The sequence below is a fragment of the Kogia breviceps genome, chromosome 18 (genome assembly GCF_026419965.1).
Source record: "Kogia breviceps isolate mKogBre1 chromosome 18, mKogBre1 haplotype 1, whole genome shotgun sequence".
NCBI lineage: Eukaryota > Metazoa > Chordata > Mammalia > Artiodactyla > Physeteridae > Kogia > Kogia breviceps.
In genome coordinates, this window is record NC_081327.1 from 22,794,640 (window position 1) to 22,807,229 (window position 12,590).

At 36.4% G+C, this 12,590-nt stretch overlaps 1 protein-coding gene across 3 annotated transcripts in view; it reads right to left on the bottom strand.

Annotated features, from left to right (window-relative positions):
• The window catches only part of NETO2 (neuropilin and tolloid like 2), a 76,222-nt gene that overhangs the window by 45,250 nt on the left and 18,382 nt on the right, over positions 1 to 12,590 (bottom strand). For 2 of the 3 annotated variants that reach the window (XM_067018206.1, XM_067018204.1), the window contains exons 5-6: positions 8,585 to 8,629; positions 8,374 to 8,501 (exon numbers count right to left, since the gene is read on the bottom strand). In XM_067018206.1, coding sequence (XP_066874307.1) covers positions 8,374 to 8,501; positions 8,585 to 8,629 — 173 coding nt within the window. The remainder of the gene's footprint in view (positions 1 to 8,373; positions 8,502 to 8,584; positions 8,630 to 12,590) is intronic. The other variant, XM_067018205.1, reaches the window with a different exon arrangement.

Consider the following 12,590-nt stretch of genomic DNA (forward strand, 5'->3'; position numbering starts at 1 on the left):
GCTATATTAATACATAAAACTTAAAATATATCTTCCTTGTGAATTTGTGACCATCTTGATTTCAATTTTAATAGCTGTATCAGCTCTTTTAGTATCTCATTCCTGTTTGTGTATTTTCAAAATTTCCCTTAGTTAACCTAAAACAGGATATACTTGGATTTTAAATATAGCACTTGGTCCAATTATTATTTTTGACCCCAAATACCTTAATTTTGGCATCATCGTTATTTTTTATTCACACAGTTTCCAGTTTTTATTTCAATTTTACCATGTGAAACATTTATTTTGGAATAAATTATATGTTATATGGCTATATTAATGCTTTCCTGTGAGGCAATCGTAACTCCTTGAATTTTAACATAATTTTGTGATACATATTTGGACATGTAAATGACCTTTTGAATGTTACACTGTCATTGTTGAAGCATTTTAGTTTTGGATTTTTTTGAATTTTAATTATTCATTTTTTTTGAATTTTATTTTTTTATACAACAGGTTCCTCTTAGTCATCCATTTTACACATATTAGTGTATATATGTCCCAATTCCCAATTCATCACACCACCCTCCTCCACCCCACTTTCCCCCATTGGTGTCCATACGTTTGTTCTCTACATCTGTGTCTCAATTTCAACCCTGCAAACTGGTTCATCTGTACCATTTTTCTAGATTCCACGTATATGCATTAATATATGATATTTGTTTTTCTCTTTCTGCCTTACTTCACTCTGTATGACAGTCTCTAGATCCATCCACGTCTCTACAAATGACCCAATTTCGTTCCTTTTTATGGATGAGGAATATTCCATTGTATATATGTACCACATCTTCTTGATTCATTTGTCTGTCGAAGGGCATTTGGGTTGCTTCCATGACCTGGCTATTGTAAATAGTGCTGCAATGAACATTAGGGTGCATGTGTCTTCTTGAATTATGGTTTTCTCTGGGTATATGTCCAGTAGTGGGATTGCTGGGTCATATGGTAATTCTATTTTTAGTTTTTTAAAGAACCTCCATACTGTTCTCCATAGTGGCTGTATCAATTTATATTCCCACCAACAGTGAGAGAGTTCCCTTTTCTCCACACCCTCTCTAGCATTTGTTGTTTGTAGATTTTCCGATGATGCCCATTCGAAGTGGTGTGAGGTGATACCTCATTGTAGTTTTGATTTGCATCTCTCTAATAATTAGTGATGTTGAGCAGCTTTTCATGTGCTTCTTCACCATCTATATGTCTTCTTTGAAGAAATGACTATTTAGGTCTTCTGCCCATTTCTGATTGGCTTTTTTTTTTTTTTAATATTGAGCTGCATGAGCTGTTTACATATTTTGGAGATTAATCCTTTGTTGATTCATTTGCAAAGATTTTCTCCCATTCTGAGGGTTGTCTTTTAGTCTTGTTTGTAGTTTCCTTTGCTGTGCAAAAGCTTTTAACTTTCATTAGGTTCCATTTATTTATTTTTGTTTTTATTTCCATTACTCTAAGAGGTGGGCCAAAAAAGATCTTGCTGTGACTTATGTCAAGGAGTGTTCTTCCTATGTTTTCTTCTAAGAGTTTTATAGTTTCCAGTCTTACATTTAGTTCTCTAATCCATCTGAGTTTATTTCTGTGCATGGTACTAGAGAGTGTTCTAATTTCATTCTTTTACATGTAGCTGTCCAGTTTTCCCAGCACCACTTATTGAAGAGACTGTCTTTTTCCATAGTATATACTTGCATCCTTTGTCATAGATCAGATGACCACAGGTGCGTGGGTTTATCTCTGGGCTTTCTATTCTGTTCCATTGATCTATATTTCTGATTTTGTGCCAGTACCATACTGTCTTGATTACTGTAGCTTTGTAGTATAGTCTGAAGTCAGGGAGTCTGATTCCTCCAGCTCTGTTTTTTTCCCTCAAGACTGCTGTGGCTATTCGGGGTCTTTTGTGTCGCCATATAAATTTTAAGATTTTTTGTTCTAGTTCTGTAAAAAATGCTATTGGTAATTTGCTAGGGATTGCACTGAATCTGTAGATTGTTTTGGGTAGTACAGTCATTTTCACAATACTGATTCTTCCAACCCAAGAACATGGTACATCGCTCCATCTGTTTGTATCATCTTTAATTTCTTTCATCAGTGTATTATAGTTTTCTGCATACAGGTCTTTTGTCTCCCTAGGTAGGTTTATTCCTACGTATTTTATTCTTTTTGCTGCAATGGTAAATGGGAGTATTTCCTTAATTTCTCTTTCAGATTTTTCATCACTAGTGTATAGGAATGCAAGAGATTTCTGTGCATTAATTTTGTACCTTGCAACTTTACCAAATTCACTGATTAGCTCTAGTACTTTTCTGGTGGCATCTTTAGGATTCTCTGTGTATAGTATCATGTCATCTGCAAACAGTGAGTTTTACTTCTTCTCCAATTTGTATTCCTTTTATTTGTTTTTCTTCTCTGATTGCCACAGCTAGGACTTCCAAAACTATGCTGAATAACAGTGGTGAGAGTGGACATCCTTGTCTTGTTCCTGATCTTAGAGGAAATGCTTTCAGTTTTTCACCCTTGAGAATGATGTTTGCTGTGGGTTTGTCATATATGGCCTTATTTGAGGTAGGTTTCCTCTATGCCCACTTCCAGGCGTGTTTTTATCATAAATGGGTGTTGAATTTTGTCAAAAGCTTTTTCTGCATCTATTGAGATGATCATATGGTTCTTCAATTTGTTAATATGGTGTATCACACTAATTGATCTGTGTATATTGAAGAATCCTTGCATCCGTAGGATAAATCTCACTTGATCATTGTGTATGATCCTTTTAATGTGATGTTGGATGCTGTCTGCTAGTATTTTGCTGAGGATTTTTGCATCTATGTTCATCAGTGATATTGGCCTGTAGTTTTCTTTCTTTGTGACATCTTTGTCTGGTTTTGGTATCAGGGTGATGGTGGCCTCGTAGAATGAGTTGGGAGTGTTCCTTCCTCTGCAATTTTTTTGGATGAGTTTGAGAAGGATGGGTATAAGCTCTTCTCTAAATGTTTGATAGAATTCACCTGTGAAGCCATCTGGTCCTGGCCTTTTGTTTGTTGGGAGATTTTTAATCACAGTTTTAATTTCATTACTTGTGATGGGACTGTTCATATTTTCTATTCCTTCCTGGTTCTGTCTTGTAAGGTTACATGTTTCTAAGGATTTTTCCATTTCTTCCAGGTTGTCCATTTTACTGGCACAGAGTTGCTTGTAGTAGTCTCTTAGGATGCTTTGTATTTCTGCCTTGTCTGTTGTAACTTCTCCTTTCTCATTTCTAATTTTATTGATTTGAGTCCTCTCCCTCTTTTTCTTGATGAGTCTGGCTAATGGTTTATCAATTTTGTTTATCTTCTCAAAGAACCAGATTTTAGTTTTATTGACTTTAGTTTTATTGTTTTCTTTTTTTATATTTCATTTATTTCTGCTCTGATCTTTATGATTTCTTTCCTTCTACTAACTTTGGCTTTTGTTTCTTCTTCTTTCTCTAGTTCCTTTTGGTATAAGGTTAGATTATTTGAGATTTTTCTGGTTTCTTGAGGTAGGCTTGTATGGCTATAAACCTCTCTCTTAGAACTGCTTTTGCTGCATCCCATAGGTTTTGGATCATTGTGTTTTCATTGTCATTTGTCTCTAGGTATTTTTAAATTTCCTCTTTGATTTCTTCAGTGATCTCTTGGTTATGTAGTAATGTATTGTTTAGCCTCCATGTGTTTGTCTTTTTAAAGTTTTTTTCCCTGTAACTGATTTCTAATCTCACAGTGTTGTGGTCAGAAAAGACCACAGATTGATATGATTTCAACTTTCTTACATTTACTGAGTCTTGATTTGTGATGCAAGATGTGATCTTTCCTGGAGAATGTTCCATCTGCACTTGAGAAGAAAGTGTAATCTGCTGTTTTTGGATGGAATGTCCTATAAATATCAATTAAATCTATGTGGTCTATTGTGTCATTTAAAGCTTGTGTTTCCTTATTAATTTTCTGTTTGGATAATCTGTCCATTGGTGTAAGTGAGGTGTTAAAGTCCTTCACTGTTATTGTTACTGTCAATTTCCTCTTCTATAGTTGTTAGCATTTGCCTTATGTATTGTTGTGCTCCTATGTTGGGTGCATATATAATTGTTATATCTTCTTCTTGGATTGATCCCTTGATCATTATGTAGTGTCCTTCCTTGTCTTTTGTAACATTCTTTATTTATTATTACTATTTTTTGCTTTTAGCCATTGTAGTGGTTGTAGGTACCTCACTGTGGCTTGTTTTTTTTTTTTAAAACCCCACATTTGTTTATTTATTTATTTTTGGCTGTGTTGGGTCTTCTTTTCTGAGCGAGGGCTTTCAGTAGTTGTGGCAAGCAGGGGCCACTGTTCATCGCGGTGTGCGGGCCTCTCACTATCGCGGCCTCTCGTTGCGGAGTTCAGGCTCCAGATGCGCAGGCTCAGTAGTTGTGGCTCATGGGCCTAGTTGCTCTGCGGCATGTGGGATCTTCCCAGACCTGGGCTCGAACCTGTGTCCCCTGCATTAGCAGGCAGATTCTCGACCACTGCACCACCAGGGAAGCCCCATTCTTTATTTTAAGGTCTATTTTATCTGATATGAGTATTGCTACCCAAGCTTCCTTTTGATTTCCATTTGCATGGAATATCTTTTTCCGTCCACTCACTTTCAGTCTGTATGTGTCCCTAGGTGTGAAGTGGGTATCTTGTAGACAGCATATATATGGGTCTTATTTTTGTATCCATTCAGAGAGCCTGTTTCTTTTTGTTGGATCATTTAATCCATTCACGTTTAAGGTAATTATCGGTGCGTATGATCCTATTACCATTTTCTTGTTATGGGTTTGTTTTTGTAGGTCCTTTTCTTCTCTTGTGTTTCCCACTTAGAGAAGTTCCTTTAGCATTTGTTGTAGAGCTGGTTTGGTGGTGCTGAATTCTCTTAGCTTTTGCTTGTCTGTAAAGCTTTTGATTTCTCCATCGAATCTGAATGAGATCCTTGCTGGGTAATCTTGGTTGTAGGTTCTTCCCTTTCATTGCTTTAAATATGTCATGCTACTCCCTTCTGGCTTGTAGAGTTTCTGCTGAGAAAATAGCTGTTAACCTTATGGGAGTTCCCTTGTATGTTATTTGTCGTTTTTCCCTTGCTGCTTTCAATAATTTTTCCTTGTCTTTAATTTTTGCCAATTTGATTACTATGTATGTGTCTCGGCGTGTTTCTCCTTGGGTTTATCCTGTATGGGACTCTCTGCACTTCCTGGACTTGGGTGGCTATTTCCTTTCCCTTGTTAGGGAAGTTTTTGACTATAATCTCTTCAGATATTTTCTCAGGTCCTTTCTCTCTCTCTTCTCCTTCTGGGACCCCTATAGTGTGAATGTTGTTGCGATTAATGTTGTCCCAGAGGTCTCTTAGACTGTTTTCATTTCTTTTCATTCTTTTTACTTTATTCTGTTCCACAGCAGTGAATTCCACCATTCTGTCTTCCAGGTCACTTATCCATTCTTCTGCCTCACTTATTCTGCTATTGATTCCTTCTAGTGTAGTTTTCATTTCAGTTATTGTATTGTTCATCTGTTTGTTTGTTCTTTAATTCTTCTAGATGTTTGTTAAACATTTCTTGCATCTTCTCGATCTTTGCCTCCATTCTTTTTCCGAGGTCCTGGATCATCTTCACTATCATTATTCTGAATTCTTTTACTGGAAGGTTGCCTATCTCCACTTCATTTAGTTGTTTTTCTTGGGTTTTATTTTGTTCCTTCATCCGGTACATAGCCCTCTGCCTTTTCGTTTTGTCTATCTTTCTGTGAATGTGGTTTTTGTTCCACAGGCTGCCGGATTGTAGTTCTTCTTGCTTCTGCTATCTGCCCTCTGGTGGATGAGGCTATCTAAGAGGCTTGTGCAAGTTTCCTGATGGGAGGGACTGGTGGTGGGTAGAGCTGGCTGTTGCTCTGGTGGGCAGAGCTCAGTAAAACTTTAATCCACTTGTCTGCTGATGGTTGGGTCTGGGCTCCTTCCCTGTTGGTTGTTTGGCCTGAGGCGACCCAACACTGGAGACTACCCGGGCTCTTTGGTGGGGCTAATGGTGGACTCTGGGAGGGCTTACGCCATGGAATACTTCCCAGAACTTCTGCTGCTAGTGTCCTTGTCCTCACGGTGAGACACTGCTACCCCCCACCTCTGCAGGAAACCCTCCAACACTAGCAGGTAGGCGTGGTTCAGTCTCCTGTGGGGTCACTGCTCCTTCCTCTGGGTCCCGACGTGTACACTACTTTGTGTGTGCCCTCCAAGAGTGGAGTCTCTGTTTCCCCTAGTCCTGTGAAAGTTCTGCAATCAAATCCTGCTAGCCTTCAAAGTCTGATTTTCTAGGAATTCCTCCTTCTGTTGCTGGACCCCCAGGTTGGGAAGCCTGATGTGGGGCTCAGAACATTCACCCCAGTGGGTGGAGTTCTGTGGTATAAGTGTTCTCCAGTTTCTGAGTCACCCACCCAGCAGTTATGGGGTTTGATTTTCTTGTGATTGTGCCCCCTCCTACCGTCTCAGTGCAGCTTCCTTTGTCTTTGGATGTGGGGTATCTTTTTTGGTGAGTTCCACTGTTATCCTGTCGACTGTTCAGCAGTTAGTTGTGATTCTGGTGATCTCACAAGAGGGAGTGAAAGCATGTCCGTCTACTCCGCCATTTTGAAGCCTTGCCCTCATTCTTGAAAGACAGATTAGTTGGACATGGAATTTTCAAATTTTAGATTGCCAGTTAATTTTTTTTCTTTAGCACTTTGAAAACATTATTCTATTGTCATTTCTTCCAAGTTTCTTAATAAATTGCCACTGTCTCCCATCCTCAAGCTACTTTCTGGGTAATTTTCTCATATCTCTCTTTCAATATTATACTTTTTACTTGAGTAAGTTCTATTTGGTTATTTTTAAAGCATACTTGGTACTTTTCTTTCTCATTCTTTTGATTACTACTTGTAGGATATTTAAGACACTTCAGTTCTTGGGGATCTAAGAAACTTCTTGCTGTTATGCCTGTTAACTCACTCATGGTGGGTTGTTCACCTATGTTTTCTAATTTGGGGTTGTAAGCTTACTTCAGCAGTGTTTTAGCTATAGCAATCCTGTAGCCTACATGGTTATTTTGTATTTATCTTTTCAGGTGCCTCAAAAGGTTTAATAAACCCCAGACCATTTTGTTCATTTTGGGGCTAAGTGGTTCCTAGGCTGAGCATGGAATGTAAATTCACATCCCAAACTGTAATAAAGATATAGATATAAACGGTTAGGGGAGAACTCAGCCTCATACGCATCTTAAGACTGAGCCCAGGATAAGTTTCTTTTTTACCAATTTGTGCTAGTGGAAGTTTTTCTAATCTACCATTTCATGGCAATCATCTCCCTTTGAGGGTTCCAGCTTCATGTGGCAGTCCTCTCAAAGGCCACACAAACCCTAGGCCTTTTATTTGTCTCAGTGTGGGTGATGCCAAGCTCCTGCAATATCTACCCTTGAGTATTCATAGGTTACTGAAATCAGCAAGGGGTATTTGTACCATCAATTTCAGTTTTCAGTTTACTGCTCTGATTTATAGCTCTTTCATTTCTAGTTCATAAGAATTATCTTCTTTTTTGGAGCTTATCTATGGTTTTAAAAGGATATCTGTTATATTTTATCCAATGTTTGTAAGTGTTTTGTAATAGGTAGGTTTTCAGGTTATCTCATCCATCATATTACCAGCCACTTAAAATTTGATTTTCTTAATTCTTTAAATTCTCCTATGCTCTTTCTTTTCTGTTTACATATATAAACAATAAATGTAATTTTAACTGTTACTATTCCTAGAAGTACAAATTAAAAACAAAAAGCAGAAGTAGTTAGCAACCAGTCTCAACCTGTTATTTAAAAACATCCTTCCCTGTGGTACTTTCCAAGAAAAACTCTACATGATTAGCAGAGGACAGCATGGTAAGAACACAGAACTAAGATGATACATTTGTGTTTTGTTTTTGACACTGTTATAACCAACTCTGAGACCTTTGACAAGATACTTTAATATCTATGGCGTATTTCACCTCCTCATAAAGGGGTTTATGAATCTATGATCACACTGATCAATACCTATACTCTCCAATTAGGAACACACAGATTTTAAGAATCTTAAAATAAGAATATTAATGTATGTGTGACATTCCTGAAGTTTATGTTGTAGTTTATTTAACTACAACAATGCTGAGATGCTAGGTGTTCAATAATGTGACTGAAATAAAATTTTTAAAAAGTTGTAACATCAGTTTAAATAATAAGTATCTGCATGAACCAAAATAATACATTATACAAATCACATCTTATTATGTTCTTGTCAGAAATGACTGCATACTTAATACTACCTTAGCTTTTGGAGTAGCTTTAATCGTCCAGATGCAATCAACTGCTTGGCCAGGTTTTGTTCTTTCTTCTTGTTCTACCTGACTAGAACGTATTATTCCATCAGCTCCTGACAGCTCAAACTGGCAATCTAGAAAGAACAGATGAATGATGTTCAAAGGAAAATAAGACTGATCAAAGATGCCATGAGGAAAAAGAGGTAATATACTAAACCTGGGATGGGATTTAAAATACCTCCTAGGTAAGTAAAGTCTGGATCTGTAACAGAGAAAAGAAGAAAATCATTGGCATTGAGGTAGTTTAGGCTTAATGTCTTATGTTATGTCTAATGTTATACTTTATAACAAAGCAAGAGAAAGCTTTCATTTGTGTAAACTACAGACCACTGTAGTCTGTAGCATACTGAGGTGCTCACTTATAGGATCGATATTTTAAAAATGATAACATTTTTACTGTTTTTTTAAACTTTTTTTTGCTTTTAAAAATCTTTTGTCATTTAAAAAAATTTAATATTTTAATTTTATTGGAGTATAGTTGATTTACAATGTTGTGTTAGTTTCAGGCATATAGCCAAGTGACTCATGTAGTTATACATATACAGATATTCATTGTCTTAGGTTCTTTTCTCATACAGGTTATCACAGAGTAGAGTTCCCTGTGCTATACTGTAGGTCCTCGTCAGTCATCTATCTTATAAATAGTAGTATGTGTATGTTCATCCCAAGCTCCTGATTTATCCCTCCCCTCCACATTTCCCCTTTGGAAACCATAAGTTTGTGTTTTTCTTTTTCTTTGCAGTATGTGGGCCTCTCACTGTTGTGGCCTATCCCGTTGTGGAGCACAGGCTCCGGACATGCAGGCTCAGCGGCCATGGCTCACGGGCCTAGCCGCTCCGCAGCAAGTGGGATCTTCCCAGACTGGGGCACGAACCTGTATCCCCTGCATCGGCAGGCGGACTCTCAACCACTGCGCCACCAGGGAAGCCCCATAAGTTTGTTGTTGATATCTGTAAGTCTGCTTCTGTTTTGTACATAAGTTCATTTGTATCTTTTAAAAAAATTAGATTCCACATATAAGTGTTATATATTTGTCTTTCTCTGTCTGACTTGCTTCACTTACTATGATAATCTCTAGGTCCATCCATGTTGCTGCAAATGGCATTATTTCATTCTTTTTTATTGCCGAGTAATATTCCATTGTGTGTGTATATATACCACAACTTCTTTATCCATTCCTCTGTTGATGATAACGTTTATACTTTTGATCCAATTATGAACTAACTAAAAACTTATTTATGCTACCTGAAAACTCACAACTCTATGTCAACTGCAGTAGCTAGTCCATTGATAGATGAATGAGTAAACAAAATGTAGTATAAATAATACAATGGAATATTATCCAACCTTAAAAATTCTGACACACGCTACAACATGGATGAGTTTGGAAACATTATGCTAAGTAAAATAAGCCAGACATTTAAGGACACTATATGATTCCCTTTATTGAGGTCCTTAGATTAGTCAAATTCAGAGACTGTTTTCACAGGGCTGTAGGGAGGGAGGGATAGGGAGTTAAGTGTTTAATGGGGACAGTTTCAGCTTGGGATGACAAAAAAGTTCTGGAAATGCACTGTGTGATGGTTGCACAACACTGTAAGTGTACTTAACGTCACTGACTTGTATACTTAAAAGGTTTAAGATAGTGAATTTTATGTTACATATAATTTATCCCACCACAGTAGCAGCTAGTAAGTTTTTTTCACAATGGCAGGAAAGAGATGACTAGATGATATATAGGATATTCTGCCCCATGAAATAGTTCATAGAAAACTGACAACCAATAGTTTATATCAAAATAACTGATTTAATTAAATGGGCCAGGTATTTGATTTTTATGAACTAAATCAATTAACTGAATTGACTGATGCTTTAGTATCAAAAGACATTACAAATTCTTATATAGAGTCAGATTTTTGCAAATAAGTTTAGACTGCCTGAAAGAAAAAACAAACATCTTAATCATTTGAATAATGCTTTTAAAAATATTAAAAAACAAAGTCAGGCAACTTTATATGTAAAGATTCTTTGAAGAAAAGCAGTTCTTTTTCTTCTATTAGTTTTATGTATCATGAGAGCAACTTCATATTGCTTATGGTTAAAATATAGATAAATTATAATAAAATGCTAAGGATTTCTAGACTATATTACCTTAACATTTGCATTTTATAGTACTTCAGAGTTTCTACAGACCTTATGTTTAACATTATGCTAATGACAATAACATCAAGAAGATCATGTACTATTCTGTTTTATAGATGAGGAAACTGAATCAGAGAGATTACAACTTTTTTAGACCATACAGTGGCAATGTCAGGACTAGATTCTAATTTTCTAGACAGTTTTTCTTCCTGTAACATTTTTCTTTCTTACTCTTTCTTGCTCTTATAGTGTGGGTGATGATACCACAATTTTACCACTAAAAGAAAAAAAAACAATATCAAAATAAATAGACAATTCATAAATAGCTAAATCATGGCTGTCTAGTTATTTAAAGTCATATAAAGTAATTTTTGTCTAGGGATTTGTAAATATGGATGAAACTTACAATGATGAGAAATTAGTATCTTTTACATAAATGAAATTCTCTGAGCTACTGGTGATATATTTGTTGAGGCAGAGGCTCCTAATGGATTGTTACTTCCTGGAAGTAACTGGGACAATTTTGGAAATTTTAGTGCAATAATGACAATATCCTAGAATTCTTTCCTACATGTGAAGAAATTCTGATTCACCTGCCAGATAGTTGCTATGATTTTCTACGCTAATGCTGTTTAAATTTAGATTTCTCTTTGACATTTCTCTGCAAAATTGCTGAAGTGTCGTCACTCCCTTTTATTTAGGGAGGTTGGGTTTAGATTATTAAGTTAAAAAAGAGCAGTCTCTGATGTATGCTAGATTAAGCTAAAAATTTTCCTCTTACTTTTTTTCAACATGTACTTTGATAACCATGCCGAAAGTCAGTGGTTAAGATTCTGCACTTCCACTGCAGGGGACACAGGTTCGATACCTGGTTGGTAAGATCCTGTGTGCCACATGGCGTGGCCAAAACAACAACAAAAACAATTTTAGCAAGAATTGAGCAACAAGTTACATACAATAAACTGAATTAAAATACGTTTAAACAGGTTAATTAAAAATTCTGAGATCTTTTAGACTTGCAATTTTTTCATTCTGGTGGGTTGGTATATGTGTCTTCTAACTGAATTTTCAAATTAAGCTTTTTTAGACACCTGTTTGTAATTTTTAGATTTATTTTTATTGTAGTAAAACGTATAACATAATATTTATCCTTTTACTCATTTTTAAGTGTATAATTCAGTGGCATTAAGTACATTCACAATGTTGTGCCACCACCACACAATCTATTTAAGCAAAAACTAAAGACAAATTAATATGATACAGCAATTGCACTCCATGGTGCTTAGCCAAATGAGTTAAAAACTTGTCCACACAAATACCTGCATATGGATGTCTACAGCAGGTTTATCTGTGGTTGCTAAAACCTGGAAGCAGCCAAGATATCCTTCAACAGAATGGATAAACAAACTGTAGTACATCCATACAGTGAAATATTATTCTGCACTAAAAAGAAACAAGCTACCAAGCGATGAAAAAACATGGAGGAACGTTAAGTAAAGATTACTAAGTGAAAGAAGCCAATCTGAAAAGCCTACATACTGTATGATTCCAACTGTATGACGTTCTGGAAAGGGCAAAACTATGGAGACAATAAAAAGATCAGTGGCTGTCAGGGGTTGGGGTGGAAGGGATGAACAGGTGGAGCCCACAGGATTTTTAGAGCAGTGGGAATACTCTGTATAATACTGTAATGGCAGACATATGTCACTATACATCTGTCCAAACCCATAGAATGCACAACACTAAGAGTGAACCCTAGAGAACAGAGGTATGGATACCAAGGGGGGAGGGTGGTGGGATGAATTGGGAGATGGGGATTGACATATATACATTATTGACACATGTAAAATAGATAACTAATGAGAGTCTGTATAGTATAGGGAACTCTACTCAATGCTCTGTGGTGACCCAAATATCCCCAAAAAGGAGGGGATATATGTATATGTATGGCTGATTCACTTTACTGTACACTAGAAACTAGCACAACATTGTAAGGCAACTATATTCCAATTTAAAAAAAC